Source organism: Oncorhynchus mykiss, chromosome 9, assembly GCF_013265735.2.
Source record: "Oncorhynchus mykiss isolate Arlee chromosome 9, USDA_OmykA_1.1, whole genome shotgun sequence".
Lineage (NCBI taxonomy): Eukaryota > Metazoa > Chordata > Actinopteri > Salmoniformes > Salmonidae > Oncorhynchus > Oncorhynchus mykiss.
The window spans coordinates 55,820,119-55,844,545 of NC_048573.1; the positions used below are offsets into that span (position 1 = coordinate 55,820,119).

General features: G+C 43.3%; 2 protein-coding genes and 1 pseudogene across 7 annotated transcripts in view; 2 read left to right on the plus strand and 1 right to left on the minus strand.

The window, feature by feature from the left end:
* Window positions 1-6,935, plus strand: part of LOC110532416 (signal peptide, CUB and EGF-like domain-containing protein 3) — a 123,469-nt gene extending 116,534 nt beyond the window's left edge. For 2 of the 6 annotated variants that reach the window (XM_036988361.1, XM_036988366.1), the window contains 11 exons: window positions 7-102; window positions 346-498; window positions 792-953; window positions 1,076-1,279; window positions 1,589-1,750; window positions 1,905-2,072; window positions 2,169-2,330; window positions 2,676-2,873; window positions 3,231-3,383; window positions 3,485-3,564; window positions 3,711-6,935. In XM_036988361.1, the coding sequence (XP_036844256.1) occupies window positions 7-102; window positions 346-498; window positions 792-953; window positions 1,076-1,279; window positions 1,589-1,750; window positions 1,905-2,072; window positions 2,169-2,330; window positions 2,676-2,873; window positions 3,231-3,383; window positions 3,485-3,564; window positions 3,711-3,863 (1,691 nt within the window). In that variant the 3' untranslated portion in view covers window positions 3,864-6,935. The remainder of the gene's footprint in view (window positions 1-6; window positions 103-345; window positions 499-791; window positions 954-1,075; window positions 1,280-1,588; window positions 1,751-1,904; window positions 2,073-2,168; window positions 2,331-2,675; window positions 2,874-3,230; window positions 3,384-3,484; window positions 3,565-3,710) is intronic. The other 4 variants (XM_036988364.1, XM_036988367.1, XM_036988363.1 and 1 more) reach the window with 3 other exon arrangements.
* A 377-nt stretch (window positions 6,936-7,312) lies between these two features.
* Window positions 7,313-9,466, plus strand: LOC110531209 (annotated as a pseudogene).
* A 3,950-nt stretch (window positions 9,467-13,416) lies between these two features.
* Window positions 13,417-23,940, minus strand: LOC110532417 (specifically androgen-regulated gene protein). The gene is made up of 4 exons (XM_021616307.2): window positions 23,755-23,940; window positions 17,451-17,636; window positions 15,700-15,877; window positions 13,417-15,526 (listed from the first exon to the last, which is right to left on the minus strand). The coding sequence occupies exons 2-4, from the start codon at window positions 17,553-17,555 to the stop codon at window positions 13,884-13,886; spliced, it is 1,926 nt and encodes a 641-aa protein (XP_021471982.2). The 5' UTR covers window positions 17,556-17,636; window positions 23,755-23,940; the 3' UTR covers window positions 13,417-13,883.
* Window positions 23,941-24,427: the final 487 nt, after the last annotated feature.

Sequence of the window (24,427 nt, forward strand, 5' to 3'; positions counted from 1 at the left end):
TTACAGAATCTGACAGCAGCTATACAGTGAGCTGTGGCATCCCCATCCTACGAGGCAAATCCCCAGCCAGGCTGAACACAAGCAGCAGTCCGAGCTGCATAGGTACAGTGTCCTACAGAGGCATTCTTAGGACTTAGGCAGAAGGTTGCAGATGTAGCTAGGGTTAGGGTTAGGGTTGCAGCTGGATCTAGGGTTAGGGTTAGGGGTTGTGGTCAGTATCAATGGGTTTGTATATTGTTCCTGTCTGTGCCACTGCATATATGCAACTGTTGTGGACGGAATGGTTCTATTGTAGTGTGGTCCTCCTCTACACCCATCCACCTGCACTGTTCTGTTTGCCTGTAGAAACAGGGGCCCCTCCAGTGAAGCAGACCGCCTCTTTCAAGATCAAAGATGCCAAGTGCCACCTGCACCCCAAGCTGACAGGCAGGGCTGAGGACAGGGGCCGTGCGCTGGGGCCAGGTGAGGGGCCACATCTGGCCTACATTCCAGACCTTGGTAATGATGGCCTTACAAAAAAACTGACAATTCAACTACAGTGCATTCTTTTTTTCTGTATGTCTCATATTCAGTGTGTGCATATTCAACAGCAAATGTGTAGGTAAGTGGGTCTCTGTGTATTTGCTACATAGTAACCCTCACTGTGATTATGTGCAATGAAGCCAGTAATCTGTCTAACATATGCTGCTAACAGACCAACGCTACCTCCCCACCCCTAACCCATGAAAGACCCAGCATTGATGTTGACACCCAGTAACTTACAATGTTGTTTTACAATAATGTGTCTCTAGGAAGTGGACAGCCCTGCAATAACTGCCTGGTTACGTTTGTCAACCTCAAATGTGACTCCTCCAAGAAGGGCAAAGGGCGTCGTGTCCGTAACCCCACCAACAAAGAAGTGACACGCATCACCCTGGAGCTCGAGGCGGAGGTCAAGCCAGGAGACACCACAGGTCAATCAGTACTGAGATTTACAAGATGTCTGCTTTGATATACCTCCCTGACACTGTGATTGACTGATTGATTCATTTTTCATTGCTTAATTAATTAATGTACTGTCCCTTCTCCCTCATAGGAAGCTGTAACCTGAGTTGCCTGCGCCAGCGCATGGAGAAGCAAGTGAAGACATACATCAAGGCCCTGAAGAAGTCGATCAACCAGGAGCGTTTCCTGATCCGCGTGGCTGGGCTGGAGTACGAGGTGGCCCAGAAGCTGCCCCAGGTCGCTTCAGGCCACGAGAACTGTGGTCCAGGACGGGAGAAGGACAGCGGACGCTGTGGTAAGAAAGACCAGTTTGGCCATCTTTCTCTGTCACCAGTTACCATGCAGACCATGATTCTGTACGAAAATGTTATTATATCACAGATGGCATAAACAGTCAAGACACTGTCGTGACACAAACCATAAACTGACATAGGTTCTCAGGACTATTTATGACTTGTGTGTACTTATGTATTCCTATAGTCTCATGTACTGAATACAAAAACATCTTCAGAGCTGTGGTGTGCTAGTTAGTTTGGAGCAAGGAGTGTTTGGTGTCAGTGTGTGTACTGTACTCTCACCAGACCCCTCCTGGCTATTCTCTCAGTCAGATGTTTGCCAGGATCGTACTACCAAGGGGAACAGGAGCGCTGCATCCAGTGCCCACCTGGCACCTTTCAGGAGAGGGAGGGGCAGCTGGCCTGTGACCTGTGCCCTGGCAGTGATGGGCATGGACCTGCCGGGGCACGCAACATCTCCTCCTGTGCAGGTACATACACACCCCTGATGGCAGACTGCACTAATTATCCATTCATATGTCTGCATGTGCCAACATTGTAAAGTAACCTATAGTGAAGTGCAGCACAGGGTACTGTACATCTCTATTTGACTGAAAGTGTCTTGTTACTATTGTCTACATCAAGGTCAGTGCCCTACTGGCTACTTCTCCAGTGATGGGTTTCAGCCATGCCAGCCATGCCCGTTTGGCTCCTACCAGCCTGACCTGGGACGGACCCTATGCTTTCCCTGCGGAGGGGGGCTGAGCACCAAACGGGAGGGGTCCAGCTCCTTCCATGACTGTGAGGTCAAAGGTCAGTTACGTCATATTATCCTGTGCCATCAATATTATTTCACCTCAGATTTGGTTTGTAAGTGTGCGTATGTGTGTGTCCCTCTCCTCTCTGCAGTTCAGTGCTCCCCTGGCCACTACTACAACACTACGGTGCACCGCTGTATTCGTTGCCCTCTGGGCAGCTACCAGACAGAGTTCAGACAGAACTACTGCATCACCTGTCCTGGTAACACCACTACAGACTTTGATGGGGCCACCAGTGTCTCTCAGTGCAAGAGTACGTTCCTGATTGTATAAACATGCTATTTGCATACAGAATGCATTTTCTGACAGAATCACTTTTTATTTTGGACTTTCAAAAATGTAGCCTTGAGCCTTAATTTGCATACCTTTTCTATGAATATTAAATTAAAAATCCAGGTTGCATAAACTACCCTAAAGGGAATTGGTCCACACGTAACAAATGTAATTATTTATTTTATCTACCTAGCCAAATAGAAATAGAAATAACGTGTGTGTGTGTGTGTGTGTGTGTGTGTGTGTGTGTGTGTGTGTGTGTGTGTGTGTGTGTGTGTGTGTGTGTGTGTGTGTGTGTGTGTGCGCTCGCGCGCGCATACATTAGACGGAGAATGCAGAGGAGAGATGGGAGAGTTCACAGGTTACATTGAGTCGCCCAACTACCCCGGAAACTACCCAGCTAATGTGGAATGTATCTGGATCATCAACCCACCCAACAAGCGCAAGATCCTCATGGTGGTGCCTGAGATCTTCCTGCCCTCAGAGGATGAGTGTGGAGACGTACTGGTTATGAGGAAGAACTGTAAGCACCTCTCATATAACCCAGAGCATGTGTTTAATACCATTCCATTCACTACATTCCAGGAGGAGCCGTCCTCCCATCACCAGCCTCCTCTCAACCCAGTGGGGTGTTCCACAACCACGATATTAATCCACTCTATAGAGATTGGATCTAGGTTTCAATAAACACTGAAAATTCTCAAACAACAAATGCTGTAATATACATAGTTCAATTGTAAGGTTTTAGTTTTTAAGGCGTCTACTTGAGAAGCTTTCAAGTTGAGGAAATTATCATAAGAGCAGATTGAGATTGAGTGCCTGCATACCCAATGTGCAAAGTATTTTGTCAATCTTCTCTGTATCTCGTCTGTTCTTCCAGGGTCGGCCACATCCATCACCACCTATGAGACGTGTCAGACGTACGAGCGACCTATAGCCTTCACCGCCCGCTCCCGCAGACTCTGGATCAACTTCAAGTCCAATGAGGCTAACAGTGCCCGAGGCTTCCAGATCCCCTATGTCACCTATGACGGTAAACTCTCACCCACCACAGAAACCCACTGAGGAAACAGAGGGGGCAAGTCTTCAGATTCTGAGGTGTTTACTGTATCATGTGTTTTTGTGGATTCACAGAGGATTATGAACAGCTTGTAGAGGACATTGTCAGAGATGGAAGACTCTACGCCTCTGAAAACCATCAAGAAATCCTAAAGGTTGGTGTCTGCTGCTAAGATACATACTACTGCATCCCTCAGTGGGTCATGTTCATGTTCAAGTCAGGTATTGTCTGAATAAATACTTTTGTATACTTGAATACTTCTCAGTAAAGTGTGCTGTGTTGTTCTCTTCTTCCTATCAGGATAAAAAGCTGATTAAAACTCTCTTCGATGTGCTGGCCCACCCAAACAACTACTTCAAGTACACCACTCGGGAGTTCAGCGAGATGCTGCCGCACTCCTTCTTGCGCCTCATAAGCAGCAAAGTCTCCGCCTTCTTGCGACCATATAAGTAGTCTCCACATCAAACCCCGCCCCTGAAGGACCAGATCCCGCCCCCCTCTAACAGGCCAAACAACGAACTCTCACAGGACTTCTAACAAGTTGACAAAAATAACTATTTTTTTCTTCTATTTTTTCATACTGTAGGCTTTGACGACACACTTCACTATGCAGTCTCATACTCAATCTGTTTTGCAGTATTTAGTTGTATGCCATTTTAATTTCTCCAAAACCATGCAGTATCTGAAGCCAACCAACTTGAGTCAAAGTACAGTACAGGCTTTCTTGCCCATCTCTTCTTTCTGAATATTTATCACGACTCCAATATGTTTGTGTCATTGTATTTTTTGGTTTGTTGCTGTTGTCATTCTTGTTTCTATTATCACATAGCATAGATGGCCTTGTCTGTCATTTTCACAGCAATCCATAATTAGAAGGATATGTGTGCATTTCAGATGACGCATGTTGTCTGTTTGTTGACAAAATGGACAACGGTAGAGGCATTTATGTCAAACAGGAAGAAGGATGTAAGGGCAATATGTTTGTCACATTTGTTTTGAGCTGGAACAGGGTTATCGTAAACGTGCTTTAATAAATGGTCTTTCACTTGAATTCCAGCTTTAACCACGACAGTCTGTTTTGATAAATGAATAACCTTTTGTATATCTATAGCCTCCATAAGCAGTCCTCAAGGAGAAGGACCTGTCAGTTTCCTGTCATAGTAACATTCCACAACATTCAAAGCCTTACTATATCTGAGCTCTTAGAGCAACTTCTTGTTAAGGTATTACTGTTAAAACAGTTGTTCTATGTTTTCTTTCTTCTGTCCAGATTGTATAACTGTCTGTTGCCTACCTACAGATATTTTCTGTTAGTCTATATCCAAGTTAACTTATACAAAGTGTAGAAATTGTAGTTTATTTTTTAAAAAATCCAGAAGGTGATGGACATTTTGGAAAAGAAATAGAAAACTAGATTTGTGAGAATCACAGATGAAAGTCAGAATAATGTATCTATGGTCCATGACTGGTGAGGAGAGAGACAGAATAATGTCTCTATGGTCCATGACTGGTGAGGAGAGAGACAGATACATGTCTCTATGGTCCCTGACTGGTGAGGGAGAGACAGATAATTGTCTCTATGGTCCATGACTGGTGAGGGAGAGACAGATAAATGTCTCTATGGTCCATGACTGGTGAGGGAGAGACAGATAAATGTCTCTATGGTCCCTGACTGGTGAGGGAGAGACAGATAAATGTCTCTATGGTTCGTGACTGGTGTGGGAGAGACAGATAAATGTCTCTATGGTCCATGACTGGTGAGGGAGAGACAGATAAATGTATCTATGGTTCATGACTAGTGAGTGAAACATAGATACATCTTAATTAAAGGGCAAGGTTCTGTGATACAGAAAACTTCTTTATTGGACACAACTGTGAGAGAGAGACAGAGAAATGTCTATGAGGGACATATGTTTGCTGCTTCTCTTAAAAAGGTCACTTTAATTCTTCAATTTCAAGTCGTCTTTCTGTGCTCGCATCACACTAATAGTCCATTGCATTAATATAAAAGAATGTTGTGTTCAGAGAGATGCATCATAAGTATAAATACAATTCTACCGCCGGTCCTCATGTAAGTTGAAAGTCATATCACATTTGCCTCTTCATCCATGGATTACCAACTGATTGTAATGTTATTCTTTCAATCTTGTAAATAATGGGAAAAAATGGACACGTTTTAAATCCTTTTTAATCTAAATAAACTTGAGCAGGATCCCCAAACTATTTTCTTTCCATGTCCTCTTCACCCTCTCCCTAATCCAAAGACCCCCCCCACCCCACCAGCCCCCTTTTCCCCAAACACCCACATCAGATTCTGTCCCAATAAGACCAGCTCTTCCAAAGACTGTCCGCACGGCAAAAGCCTAGTTATTATCTCGTGCACTAGATCTAGAGCCTGTCATCCTACCTTTGTTGTAAAAGTGCAATGAATGAAGTCTCCATTGTGCTACTCCTCTCTTTGTGTCCAAAGAAATACTAAAAAACAATGTTAATATTTGTCAAAACATAACAAAGGTTTGTTTTTTCTTGGACTCATTTAAAAAAAATTGTGACTGGCGTTAGGGTTTTGAATGAAGTTACCTTATATTCAGCATCCCACTACAATAATGCTGAAAAATGAATATAGTTGATCAATGCAATACTATTACAATGGAATTATTGCAATGTAAAAACAAATGACAACGATAACAAGTAATCCTAATACACTCAAACCTTTGTTGAAGAAGAATCAACATGTTAGCTACGGCTCTTAAATATAATGGATTTCCCTTGGAAACTTTTTTTTTGTAAATAAAAGAGAAAATAAACCGTGTAAATGGTAAAAGCTATTGCACAATACCTTTAGATAGTTGTAAGCACAGGTGCTTCTGGATAAGAGAAAAGGATTTTGACCACATTGCTAAATTGCAAGACAAGCGTGGCCTAGCCATGCAGACGTCATAGTCAGAAGGAACTGTTTAATACACATCACAGAACATCTGCCATATCTGTGTTCTTTTGAATGTTTGTTTTAAAGTTGCCATTAGTATTTATACCACCCTGTTTTTTTAATTCCAACATTTCGATGTCAATAGCAAACAGTCCATAGCGCTCACTGTTTCCACCTGTCTCAACTCATCCTTTCCCTCTCTTCATCCCTCTGTCCCTGCAGCCTGAACAAATCAGATGGTTGAGTTTTTTTTATTATTCTTTTTTTTTTTTACATGAGTTTGCTATGATGTATCATAGAGTTGATAATGGTATTTGCACTTGAAAATTGTTATTGCTCATGTAAAAATGTCTGGATTTTGTATTGTCTTTTTAAATGAATGGAATTGCTGTTCTTACATTTCTTGTAGCTCTCGTTTGTTCTCTAAATGCTCGCCTACTGTGTTCGACCCATGAAGATGAAGATGCACACGTGCATGTACCTTTATCAACTGTACAACAAAATAAATATTAAAAAGTATGTACAGAGATGAAATGAAACAAGATTACGAGCTTGTTTCTGTCAAAAACACTTCAAAATAAACATACTGTAATTGAGTTTAATTTCTAATATTATTTGATGTCAAAGTAGCCCTTTTCTTTAAATATGTTTATGAGACTAAGGTGGACATCTCAGAAGCCCTGCTTATACCTGGCTCTAACTTGCATCCTTTGTCCTGATCTTGTCCACATTCTGAATGTGCCAACATTTTTAGTCAGGTGTAGACAATCAAAAGACACATTGTGATCTTATTCTGATCAGATCCTCCTCGCCACCTCCAGAGGTAGTCAAACATCTCTGGACAGAGAAACCATTTAAATCATAATTATTCCACCCTCTAAAATCATTGACAGGTTGCGGCATTGACTGATTATATCAATATGTGTCTTACAAAAAATAACATATCTTATTTTGAAAGAAAAGCTGTGACATAATGTGCCTAAAGCAAGGTACCAGGATATCTGGTCACAATACAGACACAGTGGACAGATAACATACATTTAAAATACTATGTGTAGACAACACGTTTCTGGAAATGTGGGCACAATCAGAATGTACACAAGATCAGGAAAAAGGACCCATGTTAGCACCAGATATAAACGGGGGTAGACAATAACCATCTCTTAAAAACAATTGGAGCAGATAAGGGGTGTGTCAGGTACTATTTTGTGTATTAGGTTTGTGTACTGGTCTTTCTGACTCACCCTTGAAACTGGAATGGAAACAGACAAGAAAATCATTCGAGCATCAATTTCATCCAAAACTGTGCTGAGATTATATCCAGTGCTGTAGAAGTACAACAAGTTTTTTAAACCATGTATAATGTCTCGAAATGATACAATATTAAATCAAGTCATACTAACCCTTGTGTTGTCTTAAAGGTAACAACAACAAAAAAGACCCTTAAACTATGTTTAACAGCAGAGAAAGCCCCCTAAATGATACTGACTTTCCTAGAGTGACCCCAACATTAGAAAAAGTGAAACATCGCCTTTGTTCATATTTCCATGAAAGCTGTACACCACCAGGGTACAAAGATTGTCTTAGGGTCATTTTTGACCCGGTAGTTATAAAATCATTTACACACCACAAAAACCACAAAGACATACACACACACACACACATTGAGAAATTGAGATTGTGTGCTACTGATTGAACTCAGACAAAACTAAAACGTTCTTGTGCATCTCCCCCCCACGACCCCACACATGACTCAAGTTCACAGACAAAATAAAAACAATTTCAGACAAAATAAACAACATTTCAGAAAAAATTAACATTTCTTGAAAGCATTGTTTACTAATGGGAAATGCAGTCAGAGGCTATAAAGGTGCTGCTGAAGCCATAAGTGCATGTTTCAGTGCCCAACAGGTCGTAGATCAGATTTTGACCTGTGTGCCTACATAGGGCTGCTAATCTTAGCGGGTGTGTATAGGTCCCGAGGCGAGGCTACATGTAGTCTCTGGGATGCAGAGAGTGGAAAGGCGATTTTACGTGCCATGATGCCACTGAAAGTCTTTCACACTTTCTCAAATCAAATCAAATCAAATCAATTTATATAGCCCTTTGTATATTAGCTGATATCTCAAAGTGCTGTACGGAAACCCAGCCTAAAACCCCAAACAGCAGGCAATGCAGGTGTAGAAGCATGAATGCTTCAAGAATGCTGCAATTTGATAACCGGGAGTCAAGACCTGCAAGACGTGTGAGAGACAAACTGGCGGCCATAGGAGAGCTCTGGGAGAAGTGGGTGGAGCCATAGGAGAGGTCTGGGAGAAGTGGGTAGAGCCATAGGAGAGGTCTGGGAGAAGTGGGTGGAGCCATAGGAAAGGTCTGGGAGAAGTGGGTGGAGCGTCTGCCATACCTCTACAACCCTGGGCCTGAAGTAACAGTGGATGAGCAACTGGTTCCATTCTGTAATGTAAGTGATTTCCACTGTTCATTTTATTATGTATTGCTGTAATATCATTGATTTATGTGATTGTTTTCTGTGACACTGATACTAATTACTGATAGTTATCTCACTTGTCAAAAGGTCCCTGTCCTTTCCGGCAGTATATGCCCAGCAAGCCATTAAAGTATGGCATCAAGATATGGGTGGCCTGTGACGCACAATCCAGCTACGCTTGGAAGATGAAAGTCTACACAGGGAAGCCGACCAGTGGAGGCCTGGAGAAGAACCAGGGGATGCGGGTTGTGCTTGATGTGACAGATGGACTGAGGAGGCACAATGTCACGTGTGGCAATTTCTTCACCTCTTATGAACTCAGCCAGTAGCTCCCGAATAGGAAGATCACCATGATTGGCACAGTTAGAAAGAACAAGCCTGAGTTCCCCCCTGCACTCCTCACAACAAGGAGGAGAAAGACCTTCTCATCAAAGTTTGCCTTCAGCCCCACCACCACTCTAGTTTCTTACCCCCCAAAAGAGGAACAACAATGTGGTCCTCCTGAGTACACTGCACAAAACAGCTGAGATCAGTGATCGTGAGGACAGGAAGCCAGCCATCATCCTGGACTACAACCATAACAAAGGAGGTGTGGACAACCTGGACAAGGTGATTGGAACTTACAGCTGCAGGAGGATGACTGCCCGCTGGCCCCTGGTCATCTTCCATAACATCATTGATGTGTCCTCATACAATGCCTTCGTGATGTGGAACAAGATCAACCCTACCTGGATGCCTGATAAGAGGAACAAGAGGAGGGTGTTCCTGAAGCAGCTGAGAAAGGCACTTGTAACCCCACACATTCAAAGTAGGGAGCGCCTTCCCCACACAGCAGCCTCTGCAGTGCTGGTGAAAGCTGTTCAGGGGGCTGAATCTTGTCCTGATCCACCTGAGGCTGCATCTGAGGCAGTCAAGAGGTGGAGATGCCAATTCTGCCCCCAAAGAAGGACTGTAAAACAAATACTATGTGCTGTACATGTGAGAAATACATCTGTAAAGTCCATGTACACACACTTGCATACTGTCCTACATGTGCTAATTAGAGTTGACTGATTTAAGTTCTTCACATTTTTGTTTTGTATCTATTATCTTATTTTATTTGTATTTATTGTTGTTGTTTATACACCTTGTGGGAGAAGACTAGTACTTTGAAGTTGAATTCCTCATTGTACAGTATATAAGAATATATCACTATGTTGCCAAAAAAGTTCAAGACTGTTATTGTTTCCCTTCAATAAAATGCAGTCACAACTACTTTCTGCACATTTCTGCTACTTTCTTAGGCTATACTACTGCTCTCGTGGTAAAAATTTTTGTTTACACTTTTGCAGTACCTTTAGCAATAACAATAATAAACCTCTACTTTAGTAAAGAAAACCATTATGACAGGCATGTTGTAATAAAATGAGTGGTGTCCACTGATGAAATGCAGTCTTCCTGCATTGTGAAGAGGGAAAACCCAGATATTCACAACGTTTGGGATGAATGACAGGTTGTTTCTTCATAGAAAAATAGATTTGGGGTTTAAAATTCAATTTTTACCTTCATTTAACTAGGCAAGTCAGTTAAGAATAAATTCTTATTTTCAATGACGGCCTAGGAACAGCAGGTTAACTGCCTGTTCAGGGGCAGAACGACAGATTTTTACCTTGTCAGCTCGGGGGTTTGAACTTGCAACCTTCCAGTTACTAGTCCAATGCGCTAACCACTAGGCTACCCTGCCGCCCCATGCTTTATTTTAGGGGTTTAGTGAAGGCGGGTCATTTTTTACCCTTGGGACAAGGGGAGTATACAGAATGTTAAGGCTACACAACGGTTAAACAGAGATCAATAGAATAGAAAGGTTGTTTCAGCACACAAGGGTTAATATGAGCTCATTAATTAACAGGTTCCTCCACTTTTGTGTCATCAGATAGAACTGCTGACACTGCAGCTGTGACACCAATTTGTTGACCGTATACGTGTTGACATGACAAACCAGGGCCTGTATTGGGGACACTCACAGTAGACAAAGCCCAATGCAGCTGACAGATTAACAGCCATTAACATTCTTCTACTTTGAAGGGTCCGTATCAACAATGTGCTGTTCTATCTGTAGCCTACAAGTCACCTTTTGTTTCACAACTAAAATTCATTGGACCAAGCATTTCTTTATATTACAAGCATTACACCCCACTCATAACGTTAAAGTGTTGTCTAAATTGAAGAGGTCATATACAAAGGGTATCAAGGTCTATTCTCTCTTTCCAAAACAAACCATTGACATGGTTTAGTAAGTCCTGCCATTGGGAACACCTGTTCCAGTCAGATCCGCTTTAGCCAACATCTGCATAGCTGATGTTTTCATGGTGTCGGAGGTGGAACTGCGTTAAAGCTGTCAAATCCACAAGCAGCTTTAGGCTGTACCTAAAGCGGACATTGCCATTGGATGCACGGAGTCGCATTAATATAAATCCCATGCAGCCTTGTTTACAAGTTCTAACACTGGAATGTGAGATATAATCTACACTTCAATTAGGCTGATAGAATCCTCACTATTGTGTTTAATCATTTTACAATTTGAGCGTCATTATTTCTATTTAGCCTAGTTTCTCACTGTAAACTTTAACACGAGTGGGACGGGTGTGGCTTCATGACAATGGTCAAGAACAACTGCTCACCAATTTGACAGCTCCAACCGTTACCCGCGACACCGCCAAAACATCAGCTATGCGGGTGTAGACTATCGCCGGTTAATGCTTGATCTGACTAAATCTAGGCCTTAATGAGTCGCTTATTCTAAATGCTATACTTCATCATTTTGACTTGAGTATGATGAGTTTTGACAGACAATGATTAGAAACCATATGAACCCAACCTGATGTTATTTTAAAAGGGGATACAATTTTAGGAACCAGAAAAGAGGAACCAGCTCTCTCTCAACTAGACAAACAGTATTTCAGTCATCTGCTAACCACTTACAGACCTATATTGCTGCTCAACAACCAGTTTGTATAATGGGTTTTGATGTGCGTCACACCTTAAACCACACAAACCACATTTCAGATTTCTATCACTGACTGGCTGGCTACTGAAGCTTCTATCTACTGTACTGTAGGCTACGTAGTAGTACATTTTCTCTACCTTATAATTTGGTTCCTTTACAACTGCCAATCACTACACCAAACAAAATAATATGAGCAAATCAGATCCGTTTTCCACTGGTTGGCATGGTTCCACATTTTTTTTAGGAATTAGAGGAACTTTAGGAAATGAAGTCCAACCAATGCTGTCAATGTTCATGTCAAAGGATATGTGAAAGGAGAAGTTATAAAGGCACATCCCTAACCTCTCCATTTGAAAACACAGCACAAAGGGTTGTGCATTGTTCTTCATAAGAGCACAACATACACTACATAACCAAAAGTATGTGGACACTTGCTTGTCGAACATCTCATTCCAAAATCATGGGCAATAATATGGAGTTGGTCCCCCTTTGCTACTATAACAACCTGTACTCTCCTGGGAAGGTTTTCCACTAGATGTTCAAATATCGCTGCGGAGACTTGGTTTCATTCAGTCACAAGAGCATTAGTGAGGTCGGGCACTGATGTTGGGCGATTAGCCCTGGTTAGCAGTCAGCTTTCCAATTCATCCCAAAGCTGTTCGATGGGGTTGAGGCCAGTTAAGTTCTTCCAGACTGATCTCGACAAAGCATTTCTGTATGGACCTCGCTTTGCGCACAGGGGAATTGTCGTGCTGAAACAGGAAAGGACCTTCCCCAAACTGTTGCCACCAAGTTGGAAGCACAGAATCGTCTAGAATGTCATTGTATACTGTAGATTTAAGATTTCCCTTTCCTGGAACTAAGGGTCCTAGCCCGAACCATGAAAAACAGCTCCAGACTATTATTCTTCCTCCACCAAACTTTACAGTAGGCACTATGCATTCAGGCAAGTAGCACTCTCCTGGCATCTGCCAAACCCAGATTTGTCCGTCGGACTGCCAGATGGTGACGAGTGATTCATCACTCCAGAGAATGCGTTTCCAGTGCTCCAGAGTCCAATGGTGGCTGGCTTTACACCACTCAAGCCAACACTTGGCATTGCGCATGGTGATCTTAGGCTTGTGTGGCTCGGCCATGGAAACTCATTTAATGAAGCTCCTGACGAATAGTTATTGTGCTGACGTTGCTTCCAGAGACAGTTTCCAGAGAGTGTTGCAACCGAGGAGAGACACACTCGTGGTTACGTTCTGTGAGCTTGTTTGGCCTATCACTTTGCATCTGAGCCGTTGTTGCTCCTAGACATTTCCACTTCACAATAACAGCACTTACAGTTGACCAGGGCAGCTCTAGCAGGGCAGAAATTTGACAAACTGACTTGTTAGAAAGGTGGCATCCTATTACATTGAAAGTCACTGAGATCTTCAGTAAGACCATTCTATTACCAATGTTTCGCTATGGAGATTGCATGGCTGTGTGTGTTCGATTTTATACATCTGTCAACAGAAAATGGTGGCTGAAATAGCCAAATTCACTAATTTGAAGGGGTGTCCACATATTTTTGTATATATTATGAACGAGTTAATGACACACAAACATCCTTACATAAAGTGTATTATATTTTATTTAGAAAATAGACAATGATCAAATTACTGAATGTCAAATTAGATTCACAAACAGCCTAACACATTTCACGAGGAATATACATACATACTCACTGTACTGCAAACTGTAGTTAGAGTAGTATCTCATAGTAGTATGATACAGGTTATTCATGAAAGCCAGTCTTAGCGTACATACAGCATTTCTGTGCAGCAAGAAGGCAAAAATACACTCCATAAATATACAGGTTTCTGTAAAGCTAAACAATCCTTCATCAAACAAATAGTGCTCTCTGCATGTTGCTTCAAAGAAGGCCTTATGGAGAGAGTAATCTTCCTATAAGTTTCAGTGTCAAAAACTAGAGGAGGGCTTAGTTATACAGAATCCATATTAAGGACATTCCTCCCCCTCAGACCTCACCCCTCATATGGATTTCATAATGGTGCAGTTCCATTTCCCCTCTCCCTTCCCTCAGTCGCTCAGCAGTCCTAGCTTCTTCAAGGCCTCTCGTCGGTCTTCTCCACTCTTGCTGTTGGGGCAGATCAGCACACTGATACCATGGGAGCGGGGCAGCTTGTTCTGAGACTCCCCATGACCTGGTTGGGGGTGGCAGGCCTCACCCTGAACATTCATGAAGTCTTTCCCAGTTCCTAGGGAGGCCGGGCGGGGTCTAGAGTTACGCTGGTCTCTGGGGGACAAAGGGACACTGGGAGCCTGGTTTGCCCTGAGGGAGGCATTGCTGGCCATGTAGCTTCTCTGGCCCATGCTGGAGCGCTCCAGAGTGGCTGATTTGACCCTTACGGGAGGGGGAATATGCTTGGGTGGTGAAGGAGGGGTTGTAAGGGGCAAGAGCAGAGCTTTGGCATTGTCACTAAATTGGATTGGGGCTGGAAGTGGAGCAAGGGTAGTGGCTCGGGCTGGTACTGTGGTAGCTGGGACAGCAACTGCAGCAGGCACTGGGATTGGGGTATGGATAGTGGCTGGGACTTGGCCAGGGGTAGTGGCTGGGGAAGTAGTAGGGATTTGGGCTGGGGCTTGGGTCTGGGTGGCATCTGGGCTGCGAGGAGAGGGAGTGGGTGCCCATGACTTCCGGGATTTGGGTGAAACTACAGGGCCTGAGTCTCCATCCTCACCCTTCAGGAGCCCGAGCTTCCGTAGAGCCTCCAAACGCACCTTCTGGGGGTCAATGATCGACCTGTCAATGGGCAAGGAGAGAGGGGGGCCTGGGTGACTATCTGACTTGTGTGACTTCTGGATGATGTTGGAGGGAAGCCTCTTGGGCTTAGGGGCCACGGCAGGTGGGTTCTTTGTTTCCAGGGTCTCAGAAATGGGGATGGTTAGGGCCTCTGAGTGGGAGGGTGGTGAGTTGGTACTAACAGGTACAGGCAGATCAACAGGAGGTTTAGAAGGTGGTGTCTGTTGGGCTCCAGGCGAGGCTGGTGGAGCTCTCCTGCGTAGTTGCTCCAGCTCACTGTAGGTTAGTGGAACTCGGAGTACTGCAGGCACTGGAAGTTCACTCTCCTCCTCTGGCTCATCATCCCTGAAGTCTGAGGGAGGGGGAATCAGCTTCAGATCCAGCTCAGAGTGAACCTTAGATTGCCGTTTTGCAGACTTGGTGTCTACAGAGACTCCTTTAGGCATGTTGTCCACAGAATTATCTGAGGTGGCTGAGGATGGGGTCGTGTCCGAGGCAGAAGCTTTTGGGTCTGCAGCTAACTCTGGAGTTTTAGACTCAGTGGACAACACCGGAACTTTTGAAATAGTGTCCAACCCAGGAGATTTGATGTCAGTCATCAACTCTGGGGACTTAGGCACAGTTGCTATCTCTGGAGCTTTACGTTCTGTGACTACCTCTGAGACTGTGGGTTCAGTGACTACCCCTGGAGGTTTGAGATCAGTAAATACCCCTGGGGTATTGAGCTGGGTTGCTACTACTGGGGCTGGGGCTCTAGGCTCAATTGCTGCAGCTGGAGCAGTGGGCTGGGTGGCAGAACCTGGGGCTTTGAGCTGGATACTGGCAAGGCTATTTGCCACTCTAAGTGGTGTAGGCGCTATGCAGTTCAGAAAGGACTTCTGATCCCTTCCTGAGTCAGAATGCTGGAGTTCTGATACATCTAGAAGGCAAGCAGAAAAAGCAATTATTTTACTGTCAAATTCCCACAGGTTCCTAAGCGTGGCTCGCACAATCATGACCCAAAACCTGGAAACATTTGTTAGTCTCCTGCATGATAAATTCCTGATAAAACAACAACATAGAATTGAACAAAATATTTTTGGTGATACTCACCCTCCAATCTGGCCTGTCCCATAGAAAGGTGGCCAGGTTTGGCTGCCAGGCTGCTGGGGTCTGGCTCATCATTTGACAGGCCACTGTCCTCCTCCATCTCCAGGGACTCAATGGTGGACTCCAGAAACATGAGGCATGCCCGCTCCTCAGCAGAGAGGTGCTCCAGACTGTCATCACTCTGCCCCCCCCCCCCCCACACACACACACACACATACACACATACACACATACATACATACACACGTAATTAGCACAAAGAAGAAACACGGAAACGTAGACAAACTGCAAATGTAGAGAACAAACAGATTCAGAATAAAGATACCATTGCAATCAAGTGCTCCTCTTTAATCAAGATTACATAGCTATGTGGAGATGTATGCCAGGAATGTCTGTGTACACTATATCCTTGTATAATGTTAGGTGAGGCCTTCAAACAATTTTGCCTTGATTTTCAGTTGTTAATAGTCAGTGTTTATTCAGTCTCTCTGTTGCTTCCAGCTAGGCTGAAAATTACATTGAGGCCCAGTGAGATTGGATACACAGAGGTGATCAAAATGACATTTACCTTTCACACAACACCGATGGAAAGACAATGTACCACAGCACTGCTCCTGGCTAGCTTGTATCCTATACTGCATTGCCAGAGGAATGTATTGCAGTGGATTTCAATGAGTGGCCTCTGAACAGCTCTGAACTAAACAGACTAGGTTCTGATCATCCTCAAAGCGGTCTCTCTCTCTCCCTCTCTCTTATTTCTCTCTCTCTGAACAAACATCTGAATCTCTCACCCCAACATGAAACAAACCCAGCAGCTCACTGACTCTTACAATCTCTCACCCCCAACATGAAACAAGCCCAGCAGCTCACTGACTCTTACAATCTCTCACCCCCAACATGAAACAAACCCAGCAACTCACTGACTCTTACAATCTCTCACCCCCAACATGAAACAAGCCCAGCAGCTCACTGACTCTTATAATTGGGAGACAGTGGCTCTGAACCCTATCTACTGTACACTGCGTTCTAGGGAGTTCTTCCTAGCCACTGTGCTTATCCATCTGCATTGCTTGCTCTATGGGGTTTTAGGCTGGGTATGGCTAGGCTGGGTATGGGCTTTATAAAATGTATTGATTGAACATGCTCATTTATAATAGTCAATATTAAATCTAAGATTTCTTTTTCTTTTTACCCCTTTTTCTCCCCAATTTCATGGTATCCAATTGCATTAGTAATTGTAGCTACTATCTTGTCTCATTGCTACAACTCCCGTACAGGCTCGGGAAAGACGAAGGCTGAATGTCATGCGTCATGCTTCTTAACACAGCGCGCATCCAACCCGGAAGCCAGCCGCACAAAGGCTACACCGTGCACCTTGGCTAGCGCGCACTGCGCCCGGCCCACAGGAGTCACTGGTGCGCGATGAGACAAGGAGATCCCTACCGACCAATCCCTCCCTAACCCGCTAGGCCAATCGACCTCCCGGTCGCGGCCGGTTACGACACCCAGGGACTCTGATGGCACAGCTGGCGCTGCAGTACAGTGCCCTTAACCACTGCGCCACCCGGGAGGCCACGCCATTTAAATATTTTCTAAAGTACCCCTAAGTGTTTAGCACAAAGGCAGCAGTGCAGCACATCAACTAAATAAACTAGAAACGGGTAAAACCAGGGTCTCAAACATTTTCCTGGTCAGCAAGTGCTAATAACAGTTGGCGTGAAAAGGGGGAAGGCTAGGGTTATGGCAGCACTCACAAAGCCAGAGTTCATGCTAACCACACTGTCACAGCTCCCAGTGCTGTCCATACTGATCAAGGATTCCATGGCAACACCGCCCGGCCACGTGTCACTCTTCGGCATGGCACAGGGACAGGTGCCAGGGGTTCAGGGGGCCTCTGCTAATTGGCTGAAAGTCACTGATTGGTCCAGATGGGGAAGTAACTGAAAAAAAAGAAGGAAGGAGAGAAGAAGTTTTAACGCTCGAGGCAAAAATCATTACATCATCATGATGCTCCATTTAGCAGAGCTTCCCGAGCGGAAATGGTGGTATTTCTCTATTACAGCCCATGGTAAAGACTAGGACACATATGTTACATACTCTTATTCATGTTTTTAAACCATGTCTTTTCTTAGCACTGATATTTGATCAGTGATATCATGGTAGAGTTCTACAACAAACAGGAATCCTGTTACACGTCTCTAATACAGTACAGTATATCAGTGTACAGGAGGGACAATAGTACGCCAGCCAGCAGCTTACAGGCAGGATTATTACATCACCAATATTGTCTCCCTATTTAGCCTCTATGTGCCCTTATCCAATAGAGGGATACACTGACAAAGCCGTGGACAAAGCTCAAGCAGTGAGCAAAGGACAGCTGATTATTAGCCTTTGATTCATGCTATATCTTTAAACTGCAAAGGAGCATCCGGCATATGGCGGGATCTTGTTGTGGCCTTATGCTCCACAGGGATCGAAGAGGATTAAGATCTTTAACCCAGCCACATACTCACTGAAGCTACTAAACCGTACCAAGTGGCACTGTGTGAACCCAATCACCAACATGCCACACCATGTCATGCCACCAACAACCTGTTGACATCTAGGCTTACACTGTAGTTAAAATACTGTAGATGTACTAGTGGTGATAAATATGCATAGCAGGGATTTTTGGGCAGTTTTACTAGAACAAAACATATCAAATTACATTTTACCATCAGTTACTATTCAGTTTTATCCAGGCATAGGCCTATACAGTAGTTCAGCACATTCAGATGGTTCAGTGCCAGTGTCAATGGCAACTGTGTTTTATTACCCTCTATCATTTGATTACACATACAGAAGCAGAGAGGAACAGTAATGATAGTGAATTTCCATTGAAGTCATTGTAAAATGTGTCATCGGTACATCATTAACTCGATTTCCACTGAAACACCCAGACTATTGCTGATCCATCAAAAAGGCACTCAATGCTGCTGAATTGCATGGGGTTAGGGTTGGGACAATTAGGCCTATGCCATTTTGATTACACAAATATAAGCAATTGCCAAATATCGCCCCACCCAACAATGTCACATTTAGACGTCATAAGGTCCAACTGAACAAAATGCTCTGTTCTGTAGCTGTGTGAAGTTATTTATCAAGGGAGTTGCAAGTGAAATGGCAATTTCTTTAAGGAGTTTTCCTTTCAGCCCCTCACCTGGATGGTTCCAATAAACAGAATTTTCCTTTGCTTTTCAGAATGACATGTATCTGAGTCTACCTGCACCTTTAGCAAGTCAATAACAATGGAAATATGGGCATGTTGACAGTAGCAAAACATGTGGGTCAATATAGGCCACACAGTACGGTGTTGGCAACAACAAATAGTGGGCTTTCTAGTTCACACAGTATCCCAGGGCTCCCTCCTTCCCATTTAGTCTAGTGCTCATATTTAGACCTACTTCCTGCCCCACCCAAACGAGACATAATAATACTATGAGCAAAAGACAGAGAGAAAATGTCCCAGAACCTGCCCCTCCCTAGTCTGGATACCAGTCGTTTTAGCCAACATTCCACTCCTGTCAAGGACACGGAGTACAAAATATCTAAACAGAGACGGCAACCAGGCTTGCACCTCCCATTGAGTCCCAGCCTACGCACCTACAGGGTTGTAGTGGGAGAGACAACCTCACTGCACCAACCTCAAAGCTTTAATACACCTAGGAATGTGACTTTGCCTGCTTCCCAGAAAACATGTTTTGTCATTTAACTAACCGCCCTGGCTGGTGCCCTATGCTCTGACGTACACTCTTAGAAAAAAGGGTTCCCAAAGGGTTCTTCGGCTGTCCCCATAGGAGGACCCATATTGGTTTGATTGTATGTGCCCTAGCCTACCATTGCAAAGACACTATAGATTTATTTCCCCTGGTTGACACAGAAATACTCAGGAAAGTGATATCACAAGTTAAGCCTTCTCGATCTTATCCAACCACCTTCTTCAAAACAGTTTTTAATTGCAAATCTGAAGAAGTGCAAACTATTGTTAATGACTCCCTACTTTCCCACTGCACTAAAAAAAAGGAATCTAGATTCTTCAGCTCTTAGCAAATTTCAGCCAATCTCCAACATTCCATTCAAGATATTCCAAACTGTTTTCGGGCCACCACAATAGAAACAGCCTAAGTTCAAGTGGTAAATGATCTTAGAGCCAACACCAATGCCAAACAGCTCTGTCTCTGTACTCTTGGATTTAAGTGCTGCATTCGACACTGTTGACCATGATGTGCTTCTGGACAGACTGGAGAGGTGGGTTGGCCTCTCCGGTCCAGTTCTAAATTGGTTTAGGACCTATTTAACTGGTCGAGAGTTTTTTTGTCACCCTTGATGAACATAACTCAAAGAAAATTCATATCACATGTGGCATTCCACAAGGTTTGATTTTGGGTCCGGTACTGTTAAGTTGGTATATGTTACCCCTTGGCAGATTTATCAGTAAGTACAACATTGATTTTCGCTGCTACGCAGACGATACACAGCTTTACATTTCTGTGTCACCAGAGGATTTTAGCTCCACGGATAAATGATTAGACTGTATTAGTGATTTAAATTAGGGATGCACCGATATTACATTTTTGGCCGATACACAATATTTTCCTTGCCAAAAAAATACCGAAACCCGATATTTAACATTTGAGCGGCTTTTTCTAGTACAGTTAAATAGTTGAAACACACACACACCAAAAAGTTATTTTGTTGGCATTTATGTCCCCATTACCAGTAAAACATATTCAAAACATATTAATTTCACTTACTTGCTGCGTTGTTCATTTGTTCAGTCTCAACCAGGATTTCATCATTTATGTAAAGCAGTGAAGTTTCAGCTCTGTCTGTCCGTGGCCTCTCTACCTCGGGGGGCACTGTCACTGTGTCCGTTTCCATCTTGTCCAGCTGTGTCTAACATTTCATGTAAACCCTGTTTCTTGTCTGTATCGAAGTAGCGGTCCTTGTACATAGCATCAAGCATGGTGGCGACACAGTAAAGAGGCTCAGAGAGAATGCCACCGGATCGCTTGTTCACAGCCTCTTGTAAAGGACTTTTACAAGTTTTAACCCCACGGTCTGTCTGCAGTTTTGAGCAGGCGTTTCAATGCCATGACAGAGGGTATCACGTCTGCTGCAGACACAGTTGAAGAGCTTATTTCTCGAGTCAGTTGTTCGAATGGAGCTAGCTAGTGTGTTCATGTTTCAAAGTCTCAAATGCCATTGAAATGGCAGCAGCGGTATGAGAACCATCACATTCTTGAGCATGCAATACGGCTTTCCTCAGTATGAAATCCCACATGCTCATGGGGCTGACATCGCTGGTCCAAATATCAGTTGTGAAGCTAATATAGCAGTGACGCCCATAGCAAGTAGCTCAGGGATGTGCGTTTCAACAATATTGTGTAACTCCGGTAGGGCAACATCTGAAAAATAGCGCCTACTTGGTAGTGTGCACCAGGGCTCAAGGTGCTCGACCAGTCGGTGAAAGCCAATATCATCCATGACAGAGAGCGGTTGATTGTCAAGGGCAATATAAACACAACATGCAATCATTTCAAAGATTTTACTGAGTTACAGTTCATATAAGGAAATCAGTCAATTGAAATAAATTAATTTGGCTCTAATCTATGGATTTCACATGACTGGGAATACAGTGATGCATCTGTTGGTCACAGATACCTTTAAAAAAAAGGTAGGGGTGTGGATCAGAAAACCAGTCAGTATCTGGTGTGACCACCATTTTCCTCATGCAGCAAGACACATCTCCTTCACATAGAGTTGATCAGGCTGTTGATTGTGGCCTGTGGAATGTTGTCCCACTCCTCTTTAATGGCTGTGCAAAGTTGCTGGATATTGGCGGGAACTCAAACACGCGGTTGTACACATCGATCCAGAACATCCCAAACATGCTCAATTGGTGACATGTCTGGTGAGTATAAAGGCCATAGAAGAACTGGGACATTTTCAGCTTCCAGGAATTGTGTACAGATCCTTGCGACATGGGGCCGTGCATTATCATGCTGAAACATGAGGTGATGGCGGCAGATGAATGGCACGACAATGGGCCTCGGGATCTCGTCACGGTATCTCTGTGCATTTAAATTGCCATAGATTAAAATGCAATTGTGTTCATTGTCCATGGCTCATGCATGCCCATACCACAACCACAACGCCACCATGTGCCACTTTGTTCACAACGTTGACATCAGCAAACCACTCGCCCACACAATGCCATACACGTGGTTTGCGGTTGTGAGGCCGGTTGGACGCACTGCCAAATTCTCTAAAACGACGTTGGAGGCGGCTTATAAGAGCAATTAACATTCATTTATCTGGCAAAAGCTCTGGTGCACATTCCTGCATCAGCATGCCAATTGCATGCTCCATCAAAACTTGAGACATCTTTGGCATTGTGTTGTGTGACAAAACTGCATATTTTAGAGTGGACTTTTATTGTCCCCAGCACAAGGTGCACTTGAGTAATGATCATGCTGTTTAAAAAGCTTGTTGATATGCCACACCTGTCAGGTGGATGGATTAGCTTGGCAAAGGAGAAATCCTCACGAACAGGGATGTAACAAATTTGTGCACAAAATTTGAGAGAAATAAGCTTTTTTGTGCGTATGGAGCATTTCTGGGATCTTTTATTCCAGCTCATGAAACCAACACTTTACATGTTTTGTTTATATTTTTGTTCAGTATAGAATCCCTGGGAAAAAGGGTTGTCCATCGACCCAAAAAGGGTCCTTCAAAGGGTTCACTAGATAGCAACTTTTTTCTAAGACTGTACCTCTGTGCATTTCAAGTAAATTACAAAGCAGAAGGGGAAATAGAGAGAGCTGATTAGGTGCACTGTAAATGAAAGGGGTAGCACGGTGTCCACTGTATGGCCTGATCTTCAGTGCACTTTGAACCACTGGAAAGCCCTGGGATTCAGGAAGGGGATTGCCTTATGTTCCATTTCAATGAGTGACAGTGATCTTATTGTGGCGATAAAAGAGGCCAGAAAGAGAAATGTGAAGTATGTCCTGTGACATGAAGGACAGGCTGAGCAAAAGCATTGCTGCTGTCTTGGTTGGACCAGGTATCTCTTCAAAAATATATTTGATCTAAAAAAAAAAAAGACTAACCTGGGCATGTAATGGTTAAGTAAAGAACTAGTTAATCATTTACAGTAAATAAAGGTTCATAACAGACATCCACACCATGTTGTGCAACTCCCAACCTGCACAGAGTACATGCATGAAGAAATATTCCATTAATGGTTAGCTTGGCAGTTGGCACTCAGTCTGCACCATTAAAATGTCAATGTCCAGGCTTTGGGAATAGTTTTATTGATTGGCAAACATTGAAATCTCAAGTACGCATTGGCACATATCACTAATCTATAGTCCACATTAGAGCTTGCCTTTTGGTCTGGTCCCCATATGACATAACAGTGACTATGGTGTTGAATTGTGTCAATCATCTTTCTTGTGGAAAACTTTCCCACAGTACACCTGTCTGAATCTATCTCTCCCATAATTGACCAACTGAATGGCAACTCAGCGCTTTTCTGTTGTCTTCCAGGGTGGTGTCTCAACCATAGCAGTGAACCATAAGATAACATGACCACAGCAGTGTGAACGAACATCTGTGTCTATCAGTCTTCTTGATGAGAGAGGTATATCCCATGGCAGGCCCCTGATATCATCACAGCCGTGTAAAACATATTAGATATAGTAGTAGCCTAGGCTCTTTTACGCCTCTGTATAGATAGGCACATTCACAACGGGGCCAATAGTCGAACTTTGGTCGAAATAATATAAAAACAACTGTACAGTAAAGTTTCCTGTTCCATTACCAATACCAGTGTATCCTCAGACTGTGTCTAATCTACACATCGCATAGAATTCTAACGAAACATACCCTGTTGTTTACAAAGCATGTGACAAATTCAATTTGATGTGTCAAATCATGCTTGAAAGCATAAAAAAGGAAGGAAAAAGGAAAAATACTTCAAAAGAGAATAAAAGTATAGAAAGTTAAACGTACCTGAGAGCAGTAGAATAATACTATTCACTGTCCACAAAGTGCATTTGCACTCAAAGAAACGTACTATCGTCACAATTATCCAAACCTATTGAAATACAATACCGTTTTTCTGTGAAACTATGCAATAAGCCTTTACTAAAGCAGTGCGGAAGACTGGCAGTCGTTGTTGAATTCCAGGTGAGCGCGCGAGGCTCACTTTGTCCCTCCCCATAATATCTTTGTGGCCAATCAGCACATGTTTGATCGACCGTGTTTCTGGAAGAACCAATGGGGTAACAGAGGAACACCCCCACATTTCAAATCGAATGATTCTGTATTACAGGGTTAATGAATCAAAACTATAATACCATTTTAAATTGGGAACCTGGATTCATAATTGTAATTTTCTTATATCTTGTTCAAATCGTTGTTGAAATTGTTTTATGAATGATATAGATTTTTATTGCACGCACATATCATTTGATGCAGTATAGATTCTCTGCAACACTCATGAACTACAATGAATTTTCCATTACATATCTCACTCACATTGCTGTCATTCCAAAAATGGCATGCAGATTTGATCAATTCTTGTGATGAGTCTTTTCTGACACTGAAAGCAGGTTGACGTCTTTAGCATATCTATGAAAATCCTAGAATTTGCATACTATTTCCATTGGAACAAAAAGTGATG